Here is a 25,022-nt window from a genome sequence, read left to right on the forward strand (position 1 = left end):
ATTATTTCTTTTATATATTTCAAAATTTTGTCATTTATTAATTATTTACGGCGGGGGTTTTTTTTGGGACATTTACGTCAATTAAGACAAATTCACACACACATCACATATATAAGACTCGATTTCCAGATCTTTCGGTTGGTAGCCAAGCTCCCAACGAACAAACCAAGGTGAGCCGTGAATGACTGAAGTTATTATTCACCTAAATTTCAATATTTTATTAGCAAATCCGAACATCAATTTGCTTGCCAACAATTTTATTTCATTTAATATTTTTCTAGAATAGATAAAAAAAATCATGTGATCATTTGTTTTTATTTTAAAATAAAAATTGTTCACTAATGAGTTAAAATAAGGATTTATTTGATTTTTTTATTCTAAAAATTTTATATAATACATTTTATTTTTATCATAGCTTGCACTTAAGAGGAGAGAATTGATTTGATGTTTAGGCTTAGTTTTAGACAACTTTTTTTTACTAACTTTTAAAACAGCTTCATAAATTTTTATACTATAAAATTGATTTAGAATTGCTTTAAAAAGCATTAAGAAAGTCACCCCAAACGAAGCCTTAATCTCTCAGAGTAAAATCAAGTGCAAATAAGAGGAAATAAATAGGAGTTAATCAAATTATACTCAAAGTACTTGGCAGATGCTCAAGGAAATGGACAATCAAAACTTTGTTAAATTCAAGAAAGAAAACCTTCAAGCTAGAGGGTTGAAAGAAAACCTTCAAAGAAGATTAATCTAAAAATTCAATAATCAATTTTCAAATTTGAGTTTGTTTAAATTCAAGCTAGAGAGTTGAAGTGTTGACAAGTTAGATCAGCAATATCGGAGAAACTTACTTCCTAAGTGAAGCTCAACAATATATATAATGAAAAAGTATTCGAACTCAAGCTTGAGATGAGACTTAGGCTCAAATTTAAAAGTGATAAAATTACTTTGCAAGAAAGCTGAAGTCCCTATACCCAAAACTTGTAAGAGCTGTAAGGCCCCCAAGTAGACGAACAATTCACACTTAATAAAATCACCTATTGTATTTCACTCTAAGAATGATAGGATTTGTTGATCCCAATCCGTCTTTGATGAACGAAAGTCCAACCTTCCAGCTACCCATTTTCTGCATGAAGAAGAAGAAAACACTCAAGAGATCATAAATGATGAGCACGATGAATTACATAGCATACCAGAATCACTTCTCCCTTATCCTACCCCAAAGGTAAAATCATATATATCTAAGGAGATTTAATAAATAATATCATATAACTTTCATATATTAGACTAAATCTTTAATTATATTCTAGAAATAAAATCAAACCCTAGAACTTTTGACTCCCCCTTCTTTTGTGACAAGATTCACATTGAATAGTGAGAGTATATCTAGATTGCTACCTCTATGAAAATAAAATTCTCTTGAAGGAGAGGCCCATCTTAAGCCTCAATTTAGTTAAAATAAATAAATAATAAAAGGTCAAGTAATACTTAAATTTTTCTCAAGTTGGAAGCCTTTCAAACTTCTTTTATTCAGCAAATTCTTGAACAATTTCTATCCAACACATTTTTAGATATTAATCCTAGCAAATTATTTTTGAGATATTAATTCATATGTTCGTTTAGGGTTCGCAAAAGATACATTAAAATTGAGGAACTAAGTATATGATCTAAATCGCTCATGCTAAGCTCGAGTCAACTCGACTGGCTAAAAGAAGTTGATCTCACAATTCAATTAAATCATATCAGAACAATTAGTTGGAGCATGTGGGATCTTATATCTGGAAAATCTTAATGAGTATCTCACATAATTAAAGAGATATAATAAGCATATCTTCTCTTTTTAGTAATATTTTAATAGGTCATATTATATAATTAATGTATTTACCTTTAAATGTAATTTTTTTATATAGCATTTTCTCTATTCCCAAGTATAAATAGAGGTTCAAAGGGCAAGCCTCTCAAGCTCCCTACTTTTTGGCAATAAAAAGCCAAAGAGTTATCTTCTTTCCTCGTCTTCCTTCTTTCTCATTGTCTTCATTTTCGTTCTCTACTTTGCATAATCAATCTTGCGAATAATTAAGGTTCGAGTATCGCTCATGGCCAAATTTGAGTTCAACAATAAGTACATATAGAAATTTCTATTTTTTTATAAACCAAATCTCATTGTCCTTATGTAATCCTCCTTGCCATCATGCCGACAAATTCTCTTCGAACCAGAAAATTTTGATCGAAAATTACAAAGTGTCTACAATAGAGAGAAAATGTAGCAATAATACCTAATATTCAAATATTATAAGGAAATTAATGTTTCACTTAACCATCATATTTTTATCCAAAGGGAAAAGGACAAGCACTCCACACCAACAGCTATTAGCCAGCTTCTATTGAAACTGACCCTCCACCAACCTTCACATTATTCTGCAACCACCATTAGTTTTCTCAACACTAAAATAACGAGAATAAGAATTTGAAGCTGGCATAGGATACCCTTCAGCCATGAAACATCCGTTCATCCTCATCCTTTGTTGCTGCAGCATCTCAGAATACAGTACTGTTGGTGATAAGGATTAGCAGAACCTCCGGCCACTGGACCTGCCGCTCCGGCGGGCTGTTCTTCCAATCATTGCCTTGCCTATGACCATTTGTTATTGCCATCACCATTAGTTGTTGCCTTTGTTACTTCCATTGTTAGCTTCATGGGTCCCTCCACCACCATTTTTACTCGCACTATTACCTTTACAGTGCACTTCACCACCAAAAGCTTTTTTAGATGTCACAATCCCTTTGGCTGCAGAATTCATGGCTTTCAATTCACTCCTATAGCGCCATCAATTTCTTCATGGCTTTCTGAGCTTTTTAATAAGGATGGAAGAATCAAAGTTTCCGGTAACAGTTACCTTCTCCTGCTCTGAATCGAAAGGTAAAAATATATTAGAATTAGTAGAGTTACAAGAAAACTAATATCATCAATCTTTCAAAGCAAAATCTTAGCTTTCTTTTTACATGTTTCACCGTGGATGTTCACTTTAAGAACACAAGTCTGCACACTGAACAAATAGAAACAGCTGAAGTTATAAAAACTATGTAAGATTCAGTTCTTCATACAGAGAAAAATAATATGTGAAGAAATTTTAAACAAAAGTTTAAAAAAGAGGGATATATACTTTCATCTTGAGAAGTTCATATCTTCTACTTTATTGAGTATAGCATATCTGCAACTTCCACAGCAGAACAAATTCTCTAATTGAAAAGAACAAAATCTTCAACAGACGTAGCCATTGAACACAGATAAGGAGACAGCGGCTGCTTATTTGATAGAAAGAAATGGAAAGAGGAAGAAAAGATAAAAATGTTTTTTATTGTTTACTATATATAAAATTATTGACCTTAAATATAGTATTTAACGAACAATTAAATAAAAGAAGATTTACCAGAGATGCAAATATTTTAACATGAAAAATTATTAGATTTAGCTCAGTTTAAATGTATGTCATTGGTAAATAATATTCTTAGTTCTTTGTAGTTAGGAGAGGTACTAATGTAATAACATTAATAATTTAACTGTAGTTAATGAGTTCTATGGTAAAAATTGGGGGTAGGTTGTATGATTATTTTTCTTTGAGGAGAGAAAATTAAAAATCAAGAAGTTCAATCTAAATATTGGTGTTCATGTGGGAAATCAGAGTTCATATCGATGACTCGTATCATCTTATAGTTAAAGCCATACATTGAAATTGGTGGTGATAGTTGTCAATGGAGTTGGCGGGTGTTGATGTTGGTGACAATGGCATGTATCAATTATGGAGGGCATATGCTGTTGGCAATGACGAGCAATAAAGTTGGTGGGTGTATGTGTTGATATTGACGGCATGCATCTACTTTATATGTAATCAAGTGTGTCGACATGGGTGGTGATGACAGACAACAAAGTTGATAGACGTCAATACTAGCATCAATGGTGTACACCAATTTTATAAGTGATGTTGTGCATCGATATTGATGGTAATTATGTTCGTCTATTTTGATTTCAATAGTGTGCATCGAACTTATATGTGATATAGTGTGAGCGAACAATGGTGGTGATGACTAGCAATGAAGTTGGAGGTAGTCATTGCTATTAACGAGCATTAGCCTTAGGTGGTCTTATGCATAGACGTTGATGGCGATGAAAGGCAACAAGGTCGACAATTGTTCGGCAACAACCTGATTGTGATGATCAAGCGGCAATGGCCTCTTGATAGTAATCGGGCAACAATGGTCCAACGATAGTGATTTGGGGGAGGAAATGTGTTGATGGTTAGGCAGTAGCAGTCTCGCAACATCAGTCGAGGGAAGGAGGTCCGTCGGTGATAGCTGGGTGGCCATTGTTTGAAAGCGATCGTCCAACGGAAGTTATCAGATGACGTTGCTTTGATAACAACAATTGGTAACAATAGTCTGATGATGATTGTTGTACAATGGTGTTCACATAATGTAATCGAATAATGATGTTCTAATATAGTAAAGCAACGATCTAACAATTGTAAAGCTTTAGGATTCTTCGGACCTCTACGTCTTCTCTTCTCTTATATATCACCCCCATATCCTCCTCTATGTTTAGCATGTACATCTTGTTACATTTTTTGATAGTGACACTCTTCATAATTATAGTTAGAATTTAAAATACTTTATGATTGATTAAAAATTATATCAAAATATCATAGTAGGCTAAAAATATTAAATTTATTTGATACTAAAACTATAAATAAAAATTTTATATTACATTTATATAAAATAGATTTAATATTTTTTTAAAGCCTGCCCTTATTAAAAGTCATACCAGAACATTCTGAAGTAATTTTTTTTTCAAATAATAATAAAAAGATGACAAATATTCACCCCTCGTGCAAATACAATTTCACTGCCACGAAAAATAAAAATAAAAATAAAAAAAGAAGATTTGGTGCATTGAAATCCTAAGCCACTGTACTACTTACGGCAGGTCTGCAATCTTTTTCCTGTTTGTGGTGGCCCACCGCCCACTCCTCCTCCTCTACTTCTCACGCCCGACGACTCCCACAGCTTTTATCGTTACGGGTAGTAATTTTTCAATAGCCTCTGATCCGACTGAATTTTCAATACGATAGTCAAAATCTTTTCTGATCCGAAAGAGATAATTATTCAATTTTGATATATTAAATATTATCCGTTAGGATAGTTTTCTAAAATTTATGAAAAAAAATAGTAAATTTTATGTAGGCATTAAATTTATTTAAAAATAAGTGTATTTAATGCGAGAATTGCGACTTTGGGTGATTAAGTCATTAATAAGTGAACACATTTTAGATATCTTAGATATGTTGTTCAAAGTCATGGTGAGAAAGATGGGGATATTATCAGCATAATTTAAATTGGATGGCTAAAGTGGATGAATTCATCGGGCTTATTGCGTGATAGAAAAATCTCCCTCAAACTTAAGGCAAATTTCTATATGATGGTGGTGAGACCTACAATGCTTTATGGGGCCGAATGTTGGCCAGCAAAAAAGAAGAATAATACTAAGTTAAGTGTTGCAGAGATGAGGATGATAAGGTAGATGAATGGCTTTACTCTTATAGATATGATACGAAATAAGCATTTTTGTGAAAAGGTTGGTGTAACTCTAGTGTAAGATAAGATTAAAGAAAGTTGCCTTAAATGATTTGGTCACATAAAACGGCGGCATTCTGATGACCCAGTTAGGAAAGTAGAGGTATTAAGTTTGACTTATGTTAAGAAAGGTAAAGGTAGATCTAAAAGGACTTGGTTAGAGAATATTAGAAAAGATCTTTCCTTATTAGATTTAAATGAGAATTTGACTTTTAAGAGGACATAATAGAAGAAAATGATTCTATGTAGCCGACCCCATATAATGGAACAAAGTCTTAATGTTGTTATTGTTGTTTTATTATTATTATTACTCAAATAAATAAATAAATATCCTGCTGCTCCCTGGCCTATTGCTAAGAAGAAAAATGAGAGAAAAAAAAAATCTTCTCTTTCTCCTCATCACATGGCTAATATTATTATCATCATTAGCATCTTTCTCCTCCCCACATGCATAACATTATTATATCATTAGTTTCTGCTTCTTCTTCTTCTTCCAAATCCACTCAGTTCTCACCGACTCTACTTTCTGTTTCTCAAATAACCAAATACTGTCTCCTTATCTGTCTTCAATGGCCTAAAGTTTCTGTTTAGGATTTTGTTCTTTTTAAATTGAGAATCTGTTCTGCTGTGGAGGTTGCAGACCTGCAGCCATGAGTAAGCTCAGTAAAGTAGAAGACTTGAACTTCCTCAAGACAAAGGTATCTCTTCTTCTTGGCTGAGTTTTCTAAATTTAATCCTTTTTCTTTCAATTTTTTCTTCACATATTGTTTCTCTATGTTTGAAGACTACGTATTCAGCTTTATAGCTTTTGTTGAAGCATTCTTTAGCTATATCTGCTTGTTCTGACTGCAGACTTGTGTCCTTAAAGTGAACATCCATTGTGAAGGATGTAAGAAGAAAGTTAAGAAGCTGCTACAAAAGATTGATGGTATTTTTTTTTAATATAATTTTCAGCTAATTTGGATTTGTTATTGACTTTATTTTGCTTATATTTTTGTAATTTATTTGTTAAAAAATTCAGGGGTTTATACTATTGCAATAGATACAGAGCAGGGGAAGGTAACTGTTACAGGAAATGTTGATCCTTCCACCCTTATTAAAAAACTCAGAAAGTCAGGGAAACATGCTGAGATCTGGGCTGCTAAAAAGAACAGTAATATTGAATCACATCATCATCTTCCCAAGCTGCCTATTGATGCTGCCAAAGGACAGAAGAACTCCTTCAATAATTCAGAAACAAAAGACCAGAAAATGAAGATTCTGCAGGAGGAGCTGATGAAGATGAAGCTTCCATTCACAAAAGACGAGAAATCCGTTAAATTTTCTGCTCCTAATCAAGGTTTTGACAGTGGAAACGAATCTGATGATAGTTTTGATGATGAAGACGACTATTTTGATGAAACAGATGTTTCTGTTGATGAAACTGATGACTACAAAAGTGATTTGAAAGCCATGAATTCTGCAACTAAAGGGATTGTGATAGCTAAAAAAGGTTTTGATGGAGACGTACATAGTAAAGGCAATACTGGGAATACAAATGGCGGTGGAGGGACCCCCCATGAAGCTAAGAATGGAAGTAACAAAGGCAACAACAACGGTGATGGCAATAACAACGGTCATAAGCAAGGCAACGGTGGCAAGAACAGCAGTGGCCTTGTGGGCATTCCGATGGCCGCTGGAGCAGTTCCTGCTGGGTATTACAACAGAGGAATGGCAGCTTCTGCCGCTCCAATGGCCACTCCGGTGGCCGGGGGACCTGTAAATCCTCACCAGCAACAGTATATGACAGAGATGATGCAGCAACAAAGGATGATGATGAATGGACATCCCATGGCTTATGGGTATCCTATGCCAGCTTCAAATGCCTACGCTAGTTATTTTAGTGATGAGAATACTAGTGGTAGTTGCAGAATAATGTGAAGGTTGGTGATAAGTCAGTTTCAATAGAAGCTGGCTAACAGTTGTTGGAGGTGTGATGTGAAACAAATTAGTACATGAATGTTGATGTGTGTGGTTCCTGTGTATAATAGTAAGAGAGAGATTATGGTGTTGTTTACTTCTTAATGATGGTTAGTTTAATTATAATCTTGGTTTTGTCTTTGAAGCTTTTCTTTTCAGATTTTTCATGAGCATATTGCAAGGTCTGTGTGAAGCTTTTTTGTCTAGTGGACAACTAACTATCAGCTAAATACCGTTTATTACACAACCTATTACATCAAGTCCATTAATGCAATTTTATCTTATACCGTTAACATTGACTCACTTCTATAAATAAATGGCAAAAAGTCAAATTGAGTGTTATGGAAAGACAAATCCAACAAGCTTAACATCGCTTAATTGGGGTTCAAATTATCTCCAAATCTACATTCTTATAGTCAAATTGAGTTTTATGGAAAGACAAATCCAACAAGCTTAACGTCGCTTAATTGGGGTCCAAATTATCTCCAAATCTACATTCTTATAGTCAAATTGAGTGTTATGGAAAGACAAATCTAACAAGCTTAACATCGTTTAATTTTGATATAATTAAGATGCTCAAATGCCCAAAGAATGATCTATGATCAAGAGAATACTTATGTGCTTTTGGGCTAGATTTACGGAACATGACACTATAAAAAAATATGAATATATCACACTTTCTACATAAAGGGAAACTTGGAATAAGATTCAGGAGACCTCAAAGGCCTGAAAAATCTTAAAGCTCCATCAAGCCATTGCCTGGACATAGTCATTGATTCATTGTCACTATTATTATTCAACCATTTATGCCCAACCATATTATCATCGCTTGACTATAGTCCTTTGGCTATCATTGCTCGAATATGATCTCCCAATTGCCATTACTTGACATCGGTTTATGACCATTGTTGCCCGACTATGATTCTTTGACCACCGTCGCCCCAACTATAATCCTCCAATAATCATCGCTTAGCTTTGAACTTCCATTATCGCCCGACTATAGTCTTCTCACCACTATCACCCGACTATTATCCTTCATCCACAGCCACCCAACTATAGTTCTCCTACCATGGTCCCCTGACTACAACCCTTTAACTAACATCTTTTATTCACGACCCTTTGACCACGATTGTTCCACTACAATCATTTGACCAATGTCTCACAATTATAGTCCTCCAATCAATATCACTCTTCTATGATTTTTCGACCAGCACTACCTAACTATAGCATGCCGATCATAATAGCTCGATCATAGTCCTCCAACAATTATCATCCAATTACTGTCCTTCAACCACATTGCTCAACTATGGCCTACTAACTAGAGTCGTCTAACTACAATCACTTAACCATGGCCATTAAACTACAGACCTAGGATCACCATCGCTCGACTATGTTCTTATAACCACCATCGTCTTGCTACAATCCTCTAACTAGCATTGCTCTACTACTATCCCCTGACCATTATCGCCTAGCCAAGTCCTTTCACCATTACTACACAATTATGATCTTCTAAACACCATCCCCAAACTAGGGTCCTCCAACCACCATCATTTGACTACAGTCAGTTGAATATTATCTCCCAACTATGATCCTCCAGTATCTCTTGGTTACGATCTCCTAGCCACAATCACTCAACTGTGGTTCTCCAACCATCATCACTTAATCTTAGTCCTTCGACAACTATCACCTAACTTCACTGATGCTCATTAACTACATCACGTGATGTCGCCAACAACTTTAACCCAAAGAATCAACTATACGGTCAAGGTACGTCATTGCCATAAAGGATGACACCCTTGACTTCATTGCCGTCAATAACGACATGCATAATCAGCTATAAATTGATGCACATCGTCGTCACAAAACTATGACTCCTAATGTCAACACCAAGATTTATACTGGACTCCCTAGTCTCTAATATCCCTCCTCAAAAGAAAACAACTTGTATAGAATCTTTTTATAGAAAGTGGATTAAAATTGACTTATTGTTTTACATGTGTCAATCTTAAAAACAAATTCAAAAACAGAAAAAAGTATTTAGTATCTAAACTTAATAACTCAAAATAAATGAGATAAAGGAATAAAAATTAAAACTCAATTCATTAAAAAAAACGGCTTGAATGCACGAAAAATGTCGCTTAATGAACGTAATTTGATACTTTTATTTTCTATGGGAAAGTTCTCATTAATAATTTCCATTCATCAATGAAGATAAAGGAATCAAAGAGGCAGTTGTGATCACTTTTATTTGTTTATTTATTCATTTTTTTTATATTTTGATTTCTAATAAAATATATGTAGAAAGTTGATTGATAATGTTATGTTGGCGGTCACTAGCAAGTTAGGAGCAATAGTAGGTGAATGATGGTGATAACTATTTTTAAAAACATTTAAAACCTATTAAATTTATTTTAATTGTTTTAAAAAATAGTTTATTTTGATTTTAACATTTAAAAATGAATAATATCACTCTAAATAAATATTTAAATACGGCAAAAATAAAATAAAGAGATTCCAAAAAAGCCATAACTCTTTCTCTTTGGACTTTCAATAAAAAATATGATTTTATTTGATTCATTGTTGAAATTTTTGATATCATAATATATAATATAATGATGAGCTTATGATTGGTGCTCTCTTATGATCTAATTAAACTCAATCCCTTTAATTAATCCAAATCAAGTATTCAACACTAAGATAATCAAATCAAGAGGACTTCAAATTTCAACTCCAACCGAAAAATTCATTTTCCACTCCAAAATGCAGTCATTATTCTTCAATCTAATGACATTTCTTCTTCTTTTACGCTTTCTGCGAATGTAATCATCTTTAGCGTGCTTTTCTCTCTTTCACGTCCTTCTTCGACAAATCCCGTGGCAAATTTATTTGGCGTAGGTGAACAATCCGACGTCAATATTGGCGTCGTACTGTTCACATAGCAGAATTTGCCATGCTATTTGGAGTTCAAATAGAGCAAATGTTGGACGGTATACAATAGTATGGAGTTCGGTTGGAGATGATCTTAGGCCAAAGAACATTTCGCACATGATGGTGGGGGCCATAAGACCAATTGTATTGGATTGGTTTGAGTAGTACACTATAAGTTAGTAAGACAAATATGAAAATGTGATGTTGCTTTCTTGCCTGATAAGTTGGGCAATAAATTTATCATTCTATGGTGGAGATGAGGGTGGGCCCCACAGACTATGATGGTAGGATTGAATCAAAGGCACCAGGCAAAATGGAAGTGTTAAGTGGCCCCCATTGGTATTGTGGTTGAAGGGATTTTTTTGTTTGGAAAATTTTTTATAATAAATATTTCATTGCATTATTGGTGACATTGACATTTGTACTTTTAAATTCATTAATAAATATGACTAATCATGAAAAAAAGTATTTTTAATTGTAGGAAAAAAAAAATAAAACTTCTTTTTGAAAATTTATACAATTTTTTTTAATGATTTGCATCTAGAGGATGAGAGGTTCAACAACATCTTTGTAAATGGTTGTCAACATTAGAATGACTTAAATGAAAAAATATATAAAAAAATACATTGTGTTAGATAATTAAGGAAATTTTTGTTTATTAATTTAATTTTAAAGTTGAAATTATGTACTTTTTAAGTATAAATAACTTAAATATTAAAAAATTAATAATCATAAGAGTATAACACAAGAAAAATCTTCTTATGATCATCATTAGCCATACATCACTAATGTATAGTATAAAATATGAATAATAGATATACATGTGTTTTATTTAACAAATATTTCTGGACAAGCTCTATTCATGTTACATTAGATTAATAATCTATCATTCATAATTCTTTCGAATTAGTTTTATCTATCAGTACAATTAATGTATTTTCTTAATATTTTTATCATACATATTTGAATTACTAAAAAAAATAAAATTATTATGAATAAATGATACTCTAATGTGAATGTGAAACCTAATAAGCAATATAATTGTATTTTTTTTTCAAACCAAATTTTATTCCAAAAAAGATAAGGGAACTACAACAAAGATAAAAAAACAGCCGAAGCCAAAATACTTCAGATAATGGGATATGAAAGCAAACTCAACAAAATAGACAATCAAAGATGCATGAAAAGGAGCCAACAGTGGACTCGAGAAATGGCAGCCCCTAGCCAGACACCAATCATCCATTGGTGACAGCCACTCATAAGCACATCATTAGTCTTGAACCTAAATAGCTAACCACCAAGGTTGCCAACAAGCCCGGGCCAAAAAAGTGATAAGCAGGGAGCCGCCTCATCATCGTCCAAATCGTTAGTAAAGCCCACGACATCGAAAGCGAGAGGGTAACCCAAAGACTATTTCTTCTTAGGTTTACTTTTACGTCTTTAGCCACCACTATTGAGTACTGCTTGATCAACAACACAACCAACCATAAAACTATACATATCATCATTTACATGGTCACCAAAATCATCACTCTCCCCCTCACAAGGCGTGGAAAGGGACTCATCCATATCCAACCATTCAGATTGATCCAAAATAGAGTTATTCAAAGACCGTGCTAGATGGGCTTTCAAATCTGCGTTAGACATAACTGAAATATGAATATCAACATACTATGCATTTCCCTTCGAGACATTCACAATAGGAGACAAGTCCGACTTAACATTAATAGGTAAAATCAAAGCCAAATTAACAGACAAACTTTCAACATCACAAACCACATGCCCCAAATGAATAGAACCAACACAAACAACCAACTCATGGATTGACAAACATGGAAAAATAGAAGCTAACATATCCCCACCAGCAGGTACACCATCCCCGGAGCCCACAACAACAAATATATCACTCGAACCTGCCACAACATCCGCACAAGAATGGCTAGCTATAAGGTTAATACCACAATTATTTTCGATCAAATTTCCATCCTCACCAACACAAATAGCATTCTTAGGTGGAACCAAAGGAGCATGTTACTTCTCAACAAGAATAGAATCACCAAAGGCTAAATCAGAATTCAATTGAACAACATTATCCCCCAAACAATCAGCAACTCCCAACTACAACACCAATGGGACTCAACTCCAAATTTCTATCATCAACATTCTCCACCCTATTGATATTAGGTACAACATGAAGAAAGGAAGGGATAGCAGAATGATCCAAATTCCCTTCACAACTAACCAATATAATTGTTATTAGATCTTTTTCTTTAATATAGGTTTGACGATGATGAATAACTCAACATTCCTCTCTTCAATCATAAATGTATACTCTAAGAACCAAAACTATGTAACATGTCTAAATTTTTTAAACATCAATAATTTTGTTTACCTGATCCCTCAGTTCGGATTTTTTTTTCTGTTCCCCCTAACCTTTTGCCTCTTCCAACCCCCCTACCTTTGTCTTCCTATCATACCCTGGGTTCTCATGGAAGAATTAAATTTCTAAAAACATTTTTTCTCAATCTCAATATAAAATAAATTAGAGCTAACTAATTAATTCAAAACAACATTAACAACATGTAGTATCATCAATTTCATTCCTCAAAAGCATATATAAAATAATCTAGTTCACATGGTGACTATACATCAAAATAAATAACTAAATTATCAAACCACCTTAAAATCTTGCTCCTAACGAACTTGCCCTTATCAACTCATTTTCCTAAAATATCAGAGAAATATCACAAAATGAGCGCCAATAGCTCAATGGACTTCTTTTGCAATCACATTACATATATCGATATCCATTTTATTATAAATAATAAATTATTCATATATTAAGTTAAACATCTGGTTGTAACTAAAGAATTAATAGAAAGCAACTCCATATGAAAGTCAATATATCAATGGTTTTTTAATTGTTATTATTATTATTCAATATATCAATGCTTCAAAATACATATTATTATTTTTTAATTATATATATAATATTTATCTTCAAACATTTAATAGGAGTGTTTTTATATATAGGGTTATCAAAATATAGTCATTTCCAAAGCTATCATTTATACTTTTTCACGGACAAACTTTATAGAGGTGTTAGAAAAAAATAGAGCATTCTCATTATAAAATTATCACATGCACTTGTACTTAATTCATCAGTATATGCATACAAATTTTGGAATTCATTAGAATATGTTCAAAATATCAAATATATTCAACTCATTAAATTATCAAAATATGTAATGCATGAATGTACTATACATATGTTTCGATGTGTGCTTATAATTAACTCTACTTTCACTTATAACTCTCTTTAAACTTCTCACACCCATATACAACAAGTGTGGCCAAATAGAGCAAAATAGAAAATTTTTCAAAATAGCATACAGTAAGTGGGGCTAAAATCTCTCTTGCATCCACACGAGGTGGATAAGGCCATATTAGAATATGCAGGGCTCTTGTAACATCAAAGATAGTGCACTTTTACATTTTCCTTTATCATAATCTCTTCCATATGCATGCTATGAACTTACAATTTGAACATTTCAACATAGAATTATAGCATTAGACATGAAGACTATTATGCAAGAATTATCAGGTATACAACATTTAGATGTTAACATGGGTGTAAAATGCCTACTTGCTTAACTGTCTTTTTAAAATATCATTTCAAGATGACATCCAGAACATCATTTTAAACCTTTTGTTACCACTACTTGAAATGTCAACATTATATAATATGCACATAAATTTGTATAGAAAAAACTAACCATTAATTATAGTTTCTTACTATTAAAATGCTTAAAATGGTATATACTACAACATATTAAAAGTTTTAAGATTGAAGTTTATTAAAATCAAAGAAGCATATTTTTTTATCCATAACTCATTATATACTTATTGAAATTGAAATAAGAGATAAGCGTTTAAAAGGCTATATCGTGCTCTAAAGAACCCTTAATTGGTCCAACAAATAAATTGCAACACCTTACTGTTCAACCAATTCTGACTCTCAAATAATTTATGTATAGCTAGCCTCTCTTTGCATTAATCCAGCCTTCACATTACTTTACATTTTAATGATGACATGTATATGTTTGATAAGTGTAAATGTTGAATTGCTTATTAACTAGATTTTTATTTACTTACTTTTCCTTTGAATAATTTGTACTCTCATTCTATTTTTTTTCTTTTATGTGTTTACCTTTTTTACGAGCTAGGTACTTATGTCTTGTATGGTTGATGGCTGGTGAGTCATTTGCTTGGGGTCTTATGAGAAAGCTCTTACGTTTTACTGGGGGTCTGCAGATATGCCCAGCACGCCATAGTCAGGTAAAATTTATGCTACTTGTTAAGACTTCCTCATTGTATGTCGAACGACAACATATTAGTACACACATAACTGTTTTTACTTTTCCACCCTATGCTATATGATAGGATGTTTAGTCAATTGATCTTTAGTTAGTGCACCTACGAAGTCTTGGCCTTGTTCGCTAGGACTTGCCCCCTCTGTGAAACTTAGAGACCTTTGTGGTCACCTATGCCTGTAGTATAGGGCCATCCATTGTGCCATTTGCATTATTATTTTTTCACACGAAGTGGGCACAATTATGATAATTTTCTTTGGGATTTTTAGCCTTTAGTGTTATTTCCATAAATAAGTTAAAAAAAATGTAAAATGAAGTAAAATACAAGCTCTAACATGTTAGGTGGATTTTTATATGAGTGTTGTGTTATGAATCTCCTTGTAGGTAGTGTGTTCAACTTTATTGGTGGAACTTTGTATATAATCTATATTTATGAAGTTCATTTGCTCCAACTAACAACATAGATAATACTTAAAAGACATGAAATCAACATATAAAATATATCTAATGAATTTATAATCAATCTTAAAATTTATAATGAACCAACTAAAGAGAATAATCATAAATTAAATATTTCATTATGTAACAAACATAAAATTTATTTACAATTAGATGATTATCTGATAATCCGAGCTTACGAGACTATATTAAGTTAGTCCCAATAAGGATGAAATAAATCTCATGGCCTTTGTTTGACAAGGACAATCATCACTTAACTTAAATAATCAGTAACAAGTCACCCACAATCAAAACTTTATAGCCTCTATCATATTCAATTTGAAGAATAAGAATGCATATCAAACTCACAAAAATTCTAATGATTAAAATAACTAATAAAATGTAACAAGTATATAAATTTTTAAAACAACACAACCTGTCAATGAAGTTTATAGACTTGACTATCTTGAACTGCGGAGCTATGTGTCCTAAGAATGTTTCGTCCTCATGCCCACTATGACAACACCATGAATTAATTGACAGTTAAATTCAATAAAAATCATAAAACCTCTAAACAAATTCACGTAAACCTATAAAATCACAAAAATCCCTTAACAAAACTACAACTCTAAAAAATCATAACTAATCAACTAAAACTCATAAAAATGCAACATAAAATCTTATGAACCCTTAACTTAATCATGAGTAAATGTCTATGCTAACTAAGGTAAAGCCAAACCAAAATAAAAGTATGAAATCATCCCTCATGAATTCTTCAACACTTAAGTAAAATACTAAGACAATAAAATCAAACTTCTAACTAAAAATCCTTTGACTTTAAGCAAGCAAATGAACTCGTTGGAAGAGCAACCATAGTGCCATGACCCATATCAGATTTATGTTCATCTTTACATATTTTCCGCCTAATATGTGAAAGATATATAGGCTATATTACTTTGAGCTGTAGGACTACGTATCATGAGGAGATTTCATGCATCCTCGAGCTCACTATGACAATACCACATACCTCTTAAGTCAAGAGGAAAAGATCTATATAAATTATGTATATATAGTGAGTTTTCTATTCTCATGTCAACCTCTAAAAATAAATCTATCTTAGACATAGGAAGTCTATGATATTTTCTGCTTTTTATGGTGGGCACTAGGATCACCTTAGCGTGTCACTTATTGGTCTTGCCCCTAGTCTTAGATGACCAAGAAAGGATTAACTGGCATTGTCATCAGATAATTATTTAATCCTTGATTAGGTGTAGGATTGAGGATGAGTCATATGCCCTCAATTCTTTATAACCTTAGCATATGTTAGGGTCCATATCTTTGGACTCTTTATAACTTAATAATCATAATTATAACCTTAAAATCAAATATTAATTAATTCATCCTAAATAACTAACCACTTTAAAAAAACTTGAGGCCTAATAAATTAAACAATAAGAACTTGATTTTGCAATTTGAACCTCTCATCTAATTTGGAGTAGTTAGGTACACTAATTTTTGCACACACTTAAGTGTTGGATATAACACATTTTCATAGGCATCATAGGATAGGATAACTTTTTTTATTTTTTTTCTGTTACCTTTTGCATATGTAATGATGTGGTCGTTATTTTAGCTTAAATTATTTTCTTAATTGCTTTATTTTATATTTTGTGGATTGATGAGTGCTCACTTGTTCTTAAGTTATTAAATTTTTATAAAGATATATTATGTAGGTGGCAACGTTCTCAAAAGGCAAATAAAAATGCTCAAATAATTGTTATAAATGTGCTATATAATAGGTTTCATGAAGAATTGTACGCCCTTAGGAATGTGACCCTAAGAACTAGGTTCTGGATGCTGATATAATTGAAGGGATGTTACTTGATTTATAAATATAATGATATATATATGCTGACATTTAAAGAGTAATCGCTCATCATTATTATTTTTTAAATTATATTTTTATGGTGTACATTTTTTTTGGAAGCCTTAACACTAATATTTTTTTAGTTAACAAAAGAGTTATTTTATATTCATTTTAATCAATTTTTTTTAATTTGAGAAATAACTTTCTTAAATCACATCCAAAAAAAAAACTCAAATTACATGACCACAAAAATTAGATAATAGAAAAAATAAGTGCTTTACTGCTTTTGCTTCACCTAACGCACCCCCAATCGCTGTCACTCTTTAGCTACGCTCCTATCATGCTATAATAAGACGACAAAAGAACTCCGAATCGTTTCCGTCTTCGTTCACACCAAACATCCTAAGCCAGTAGAAGCAGTTGGGGATTTTTTTGGGGATGCGTTGACGCCATGCGAACGGCGCCGGCGGAGATAATGCGGGACGAGATGGCGGTGCAATGGTCGGGGGTGATGGAGTACACGAAGGCTGCGCAAGAAAAGGGAACGGATGCGGTGGATTGGGCAGTGCAGCTCTCGGCAGCTCTGGCCTCGGCAGGTGTGGCGTCGCCGTCGCCGGAGCTTGCTCAAGTGTTGGTCTCCTACTTGTGCTGGGCCAACGACGTCCCTCTCGCCTGGAAGTACATCGAGAAGGCACTCTCAGCCGGTCTCGTACCTCCTATGGTCCTCCTCGCCTTCCTCTCTTCTAGGTCTCTCTCCCTCTCTCTTTCTCTCTCTATGAATTTGAGATTATATTTCATCGAATGGTAAAGCAATCGAGTCAGTCATTCGGTGGAATTTCGTCTTTGTTTTTGGAAATTTTATTTCCTCGGAGCAGCTTATATGTTCTGGTTAGAAGATTAGGTTACATGAGAAAGATTTGCCCCTTGCTTAGAGATTCATCGTTTTTGCACTCCCGGCTATATGGTGCCAGGGGGCAGAGAGGTTTGGGTTAGAAAGTATTGGATGGCATATTGACTGAAATTATTGGTGAAAAATGAGTATCTGCTTTGGATCTTGGTATGGTTTTAGAGGGTCTGCTTCCAGTTGTATATCTTGACTAGTAGGAAGTTGACTGTGCAATTGATTCCTCCAACCCTTCTCCACAAGTTGAAGCTTGCTTTGTGATGGTCTAATTTATGTATTATTCTATTTTATTTTTTGCTCTTGATGAGTGTTAGCTTTATTAGAAATTTTTTGTTACCATATTCATATTATCATATATGCTTAATATTTATTAGGAATTTATAGTATTAATTATTGTAATATATCTTTGTTTTGAAGGATATTATCCTTTATTGTACTTTCTTTATTTCTCTTTTCTTTAATTTTGCATAGGCATGTTTCAATTAGCATTAGGACCATTCAAATAAAGATGTAGTTTTTTTTTTTTCATAATTTTTGACATGATGTTTGAGCCACCCTTTATGCCTTCTTAATTGTCAAGACAATTTGAAATTTAACTCTAAAATAACCCTCTTTAGTCTTTAAAGAAAGGCATATTTATGGGCAAGTTATCCTAAATAACACTTAGACCCATTAATTACTAAATTACCTCTAAGAAGGAAAACCAAAGACAACATATCTTCAAAAAATTAATTAATTATAAAAAGCTCCTCTTAATACTGTGTCACATGTGGATTTAGTTGCTCGTGATTCGCATGCCTAGAATTAACTGCTTCGCAATTCCCGTGCCTGTGCTTCGCTTGTTGCATGGACCTCTTCTCCCACCCATGCCTCACTATGATTCACTCATTTTATGTGCTTGCTTAGGATTCACTTGTTGCTCACAATACATTTGCTCTTGCCTTACTCGCCTTACTACAATTCAACTTGCAAGTCGGCCCCCGCATTCCTAATTCTCTCTCTAACTTGGATATTTGTAGCTTCGCTAACTTTTTCGCCTTTGCCTCCTATCTTGAAGAGCACATGAGGATTTTTTTTTCGATCTCGTGAAGATCCTTTAAAGATCTTGTCAAGATCTCTTAAGGATCCTATGAATATTCTTAGAGGATCTTGTATCTCGCGATAATTTCATCACCTTTGATCTCGACAAGGGTTTGTCCATCGTCAATCTTTTAATTGTTCTTGGTTTTCTAGGGAACACCCCTAATCGTCAATTTTGAAAATTTGTTAAACAACACTTGGCATAGATCTCTCTATTCTACTTATATTATATAAAATTTCTGATACGATCTTACCAGTAATTTAGGGCAAATAAAGAATATGGCTTTAATTAAGAAAACTCCTGGACTAAATTTCCATGGGTCGATGCAGATTACTTGGGAACTAGAGGTTTTTGGTGGCGGTTTTTACAGAATTGAGAGTTGAGAGAGTTTTGGAATTATGTATTTTTAATGAAGTCTAAAATCTAAAGGGATCTTGAAGGTTAAAGAACCAGTGACCTTTAGTTATGCGAGTAGTCAGCCGTGGGCAGCAGAAAATCATAGGCTGAACAGATGGGAGGCAGCAATCTTGGCGGGATGGAGGGAAGAATACTTGGTTCTTGAAGGCCTTGCTATTGAACTGGAGGCTGGACAACTAGGAGGCAGCAAACTTGATAGGATGGAGGGAAGAAAACCCGGTTCTTGAAAGCATAGGCTACTGTTCTTGCAGTAGAAATGGGTAGGGAGGCTGGCTGGCCGAACCTGGCAGTTAGCTGTGGACAATGACAAGGGAAAGGAAGAGAAGGAACGGTGCTTGGTCTGGACGATTGGAGAGCTGGAACGTCGCGGATCTTTGATTCTCCAAGACAGACCTGCGGCTGAGGGGAGAGAGAGGGAGAAGGTCTCGGCTGAGACTTGGAGGAAGAAGGGGGGTCCTGGAGACTCCAAGAGGGGTCCAAAGGGTAGCAACAATTAAGAAACAAATTCATTTAATTAATCAACCAAATTATGCCCCCTTTCTTATTATCACGGCCTTTAAATAGGCAGGTTTGGTATAGTTTGCACAAAACCCCTCTAAACTTTCAAAATACAGAATAATACAAGAGTTAAAACAGCTCTATTAAAGCAACTAATTAATCATTTGAAGGAGTTAACACTTGAAGGTCCAACTAGGCTTTTATTAACGATAATTTGAATAGGACTTCCTTGATCATTAGCTTGATATGTATCAATTTTGATGCTCCTTGTTGTAGCATTGTCAGTTTGTGGGAAGTTGTTAGAGCTATTATAATTATTTTATTACTTTACTAATACTATCATATATGCTTAATATTTATTTGGAATTTATAATATTGATTAATATAATATATTTGTATTATGAGGGATATTCTCTTTTATTTCACATTTTTATTACTTTTTTCTTTTGCCTTTTTATAGGCATATTTGTGCTTTCATTAGGATTATTTACATTAAGATGTACCTTTTGCATAGTGTATATGATGGGAACATCAGATCGTGGAGAGTCTATCAGAGACGTGGCTGTTGATCTATGGTCACGATTGAGTCATTGTATTTCTGAGTTATTTTATGTATTTTTATTTATGATGTCATATTGTATTTGCTTTATTAGTTTTCCGTTGTACCCTTTTATTAAGGGAGGTCGTATGTAAGCCCTAGGGGCATTGTCGTCATTTTATTTTTTGAGTCTTTATATGAGGCTATTTATAGCCCTATTATTCTTCTTTTAAGGTTAATGAATGATTGATTAAAATAATTCTTCCCCTTGCATGAGTTCTTGTGAGAGCATGAGAAATCGGAGAGAAATCCCTAGGAGAGGGAGGATTGCGCATCACCCACTAACCTAGACGAGTCGGGTTCGTGGTTTTATTTCTTATATCTTCCTTCTCCTCTCACCACCACCGGCCAACATCACACCCAAGGCCTTCTCCCTTCCAAAGCCCTTTCCCTTTACTCGACCAAACTCCAGATACTTCCCACCTAGCCGCCGGCCCCATACCCGAGCCCATCCAACCCGCTGGCCCTAGATCCCCTCTCCCCATTGCTTTCCATTGCCTAATTTGGATTGACATAATTTGGATAGATTTTGGAATTCAAATTCAATCATTTTGAAATTTAAAATCCTTCATAAATTACTAAATCTATTTTAGAAAAGTTCCTAAATTAAATCTATTTAAATTTCAAATTCAAATTGGATTTAATTAGTTTCTTTCCTAATTCCTAAAACCAAAATTACGCAAGCATTAATACTTGCATTTAATCCTTCCTCCCTCTTGATGCCCCCCCACCCCCCAGTTAAATCCTTCTTGATTTATTTCATAAATCCCTCCACCCTCTCTAGGAATAATTCCAAATCCCACTACCTCTTTGGCCGAATTTTTCTATCCCCCTACTATTTGATTTTTCCCAAAGTCCCTTGGAACGCTCTCCTTTTGGAAATACTTAAAGCCTCCCTCATCTCCTCTCATACTCTGGCCCTCTCTCTCACTCTTATCCGTCCATCTGTGAGACCTACAGTTCCCTTACTCGTTTCTCTTTGATTTGGATTTTTTTCCTTCTCAAGGATCGTCCAGGGACGATTGGAAATCGTCCAGGCGGATCGGTACTGCTAGAAAATATCGGCCTGAGAATAGTTCTGGGAGTCGTCCAGGACCGATCGTTTTTGTCTGATCGTCCTAGGACATCTGGGATCGGCCGGGCCGAATCCGACTATAGAAAATGAAAATCTGTCGTTTTGAGGAGAGAGAAAATCATTTTTATAAAATCAGATATTTGAGGAGTGAGAGAAAGAGAGAAAGCGAAAAAAGAGGAATCTTGTGGTTTTGGATGCCGCGAGCGCTTTTCGTCCGACGCTGCTGTTGGGAAAAAGTGAAGGATCTCGTGGTAATGACTCCGATAACCCTATTTCTGTTTTTTCAAAGATATGAGTTTGACCGAGTTATGATTTGTTTTGTGTTTCGTAGTCGACTTTTCGACGTGATTCTGGATTTGGCACAACTTCACCGCAAACAACTTTTGATATTGTTAATAGATAGATATTGCACACGATTTGAAGTGTTTTCTACGTAAGATTTTACCAAGTCGAACTTGATCACCGATTTTAATCGAAAGAAAATTCATCAGGACTTGATTGATTGGTTCTATAGGATAATAGTCTGTATATTGATGTTATTGGATCTTTGTCGTAATTTTTGGAAAGATTTGGTAATTGTGTCTTTTGCAGGATTTTTTGTTGTAAATTGAACCGACTGACGTTCGCCTGCCCGATTTTTCGTATGATTTCCGAATTTGAATTATAGATTGAATTGATTAATGTGGCATGACTTATGATTGATGATTGTTTTAGATTGGCTTTAATATGATTTTTGCCATTGATTATCGATGATTATTGAATGCCTGATTACTGGATACTGAAAGACAAGTGGAACATGGTTTTAACGTTGGTTGGATAGACTTGACTGTACAGATGGGGGCCGAACAGGGCTTTCCTTTAAATCATAGATCATGGATCATGGATTCATGGAGGGATTAGTAAAGATTATATGCCGACGGATCACGCCGACGGGCAAAGAGTGACGACTTCTCTTGATTAGAACCAACAGTATAGATATCTACAACAGCAATACGGATTCTACAACAGCAACAAGCCAGCAGTTCTGTGCTCTGTCTAGTAAACCGATTGAATGATCTGCCAATCGCTATGAATGTCCTGATCGTGCATGGAATTACGGATTTACTGTATCGTACGATCATTTGCATTCATTTGATTGATCATTGGATCAATGGCATCTATTGATTATTGATATGATATTGATATGGACATGGACGCATAGATTCTAGACTACCATTGATTCATGCAATGGATATGGACAAGGACGGCATAGATTCATAGAATTCATTGATACTATTGTAATCTATGCATTGATTGACTCGCTGCTATTGATTTATCGTATTTCTTTTCCGATTGATTTATCGGACTTGATAGTATAGACTGGATTTGATGAATTTGATTGATTTTGACGGATTATTGATTTTATTGAGTTATCGTATTTTGCTTTTCCGATTGATTTTCCGACTTGATTGATCATAGATACCGCACCAATATGATATGGATCTGCGGTATTGATTTCCTAGAGATGAACACTTGATATTGATAAAGATTGTATAATTCACCGCAACCGATATTGATATGGATCCTTGTGTATGTGATTCATAGATATCGATAACGACATGAATATAGAATTGTATCGATGAATAGATACCGATATCGACATTGAATATAGATATGATATGACGATATCGACAAGATATAGATATGATATTGACATATGAATATATATTGCTACGACCGATTCCTGACATGATATTATACCATTGAGTCGTGCGTACCGGTTTTAGATTGATTGATTGAATGGATTTTGCCGTATTGGATTTGATTTACGTTAGACTGGATTTGTTTTTCAATTGCTAAGATGTATAGATTTATTTGAGTTTGATTTCGAACAGTTTCGATGGATTCCCTGTTGATAGATAATTGACTGGAAAAGTGCTTTATTGATTGAGATGATATTCCCATACTGTAGCATGCGTACTGTCTGTCATTATTCCGAATCTGTCGTAAGTGTACATTGAATATTAGTGATAGTATCGAGTAAATCGTTATTGAATAATTGGATTGACTGATTTGCAAGAGTACGCTTCTGACACGAGTCCCTTTTTAATATATTGACGCTATTGATTGCTTTTATAATTGATATAGAATCCATTTGATGACAAATGATATAGATACATTGAATGACTAGACACACGATTGAATTGAACTGAGTAGTATTGATTGAGAGACCCTGCTTACGATGATTGGACATTGCCATAGAGCACTTGATTGATTTGATTGCTGAGACATATTGATTTATCGATTTTCTACCGCCTGTATTGATAATCGACTATTGATTGCCGTACTGATTATGATTTTCGCTGTGCAGACTTTGATTTCATGACGAATGGATTTCTGCTTGCATAGACTCATTGACCATTGGATTGACTTGATTTTTATATGACCTGCATATTGATAGCTCGACGGCTTTTGATTTCATTGTAGGCTTTGGTTGACCTGCTGGGCTTTTGTAACTCATTATATGTGGTTTAAAATTTTCAGGTCCGAGCAAGGCAACTGGAATGGAGTCGATCAGATAATGTCATGACGAATCCTTTACTATTTGATTCTATGGGGCGTCACACCCCTCTCTCCTCATCTCTCTCTTCAATCACCTCTCTCTACTTTAACACCCATTCCCTTCTAGGAATTAAATTCAAACTTAATTCCTAAATCCTTCCCAATTAGAAATTTGAAATTTATTTCAGATTTTTAGTTAATTCTTCCTCTCTTAGCTTACTTCTCCTCTTCCAAACCTCACCCCTTGGCCGGCCATACTTCACCATCCCCACCTCAAGTTGAAGAGAAACTTCTTTCTCTTTAACGGAGTTCAATGTTGCTAGTGATCTCCGGAAGCACCGTCATCTTGCATTCATGAATTGCCAATCCGGAGCTTGATTACGGCCTCTCCTACGACGAGCAAGGATTTGTTTGCATCTTGCACTCGACCTTCTTCGATGTCAACCCGCGCATCGACTACACCATAGAAGAGTACGTAGAGCGTATCTTGGACACCTTTGTCGAGGCTATTGAAGAGCAACTTGGTACCGTGCAGTGGAAGATTACATCCTACATCCGATCCTTGACAAAGGTATTCCAATCTTTATTGTGGGCTCCGAAAATTCGGCCTCGGCCTCCGCCCGCATTTTCTTTTTATTTAGCGAGGGAGTTTTAATAGAATAAGTTCCGAGGTAAATTTTGGAAGGTAGATGGGTTTGTAGATAAGACACTATCCAGA

At 34.3% G+C, this 25,022-nt stretch overlaps 2 protein-coding genes across 2 annotated transcripts in view; both read left to right on the plus strand.

The window, feature by feature from the left end:
- Positions 1 to 5,971: 5,971 nt before the first annotated feature.
- LOC110092119 (heavy metal-associated isoprenylated plant protein 32) lies at positions 5,972 to 7,729 on the plus strand. The gene is made up of 3 exons (XM_020816508.2): positions 5,972 to 6,323; positions 6,478 to 6,553; positions 6,647 to 7,729. The coding sequence occupies exons 1-3, from the start codon at positions 6,276 to 6,278 to the stop codon at positions 7,543 to 7,545; spliced, it is 1,023 nt and encodes a 340-aa protein (XP_020672167.1). The 5' UTR covers positions 5,972 to 6,275; the 3' UTR covers positions 7,546 to 7,729.
- A 9,831-nt stretch (positions 7,730 to 17,560) lies between these two features.
- The window catches only part of LOC110092125 (mediator of RNA polymerase II transcription subunit 33A), a 35,706-nt gene continuing 28,244 nt past the window's right edge, over positions 17,561 to 25,022 (plus strand). The window contains exon 1 of the mRNA XM_020816516.2: positions 17,561 to 17,937. Within this exon, the coding sequence (XP_020672175.1) occupies positions 17,642 to 17,937 (296 nt within the window). The 5' untranslated portion in view covers positions 17,561 to 17,641. The remainder of the gene's footprint in view (positions 17,938 to 25,022) is intronic.

The sequence above is a fragment of the Dendrobium catenatum genome, unplaced genomic scaffold, assembly GCF_001605985.2.
Source record: "Dendrobium catenatum unplaced genomic scaffold, ASM160598v2 fragScaff_scaffold_665, whole genome shotgun sequence".
In the NCBI taxonomy this organism is placed as follows: Eukaryota; Viridiplantae; Streptophyta; class Magnoliopsida; order Asparagales; family Orchidaceae; genus Dendrobium; species Dendrobium catenatum.

Bases quoted from the DNA above. Each gene is read 5' to 3' on its own strand.
- LOC110092119 (XM_020816508.2), top strand. From the start codon at position 6,276: ATGAGTAAGCTCAGTAAAGTAGAAGACTTGAACTTCCTCAAGACAAAG. The intron at 6,324-6,477 runs GTATCTCTTCTT...TTCTGACTGCAG, and splicing joins TGAACTTCCTCAAGACAAAG to ACTTGTGTCCTTAAAGTGAA. The intron at 6,554-6,646 runs GTATTTTTTTTT...TAAAAAATTCAG, and splicing joins GCTGCTACAAAAGATTGATG to GGGTTTATACTATTGCAATA.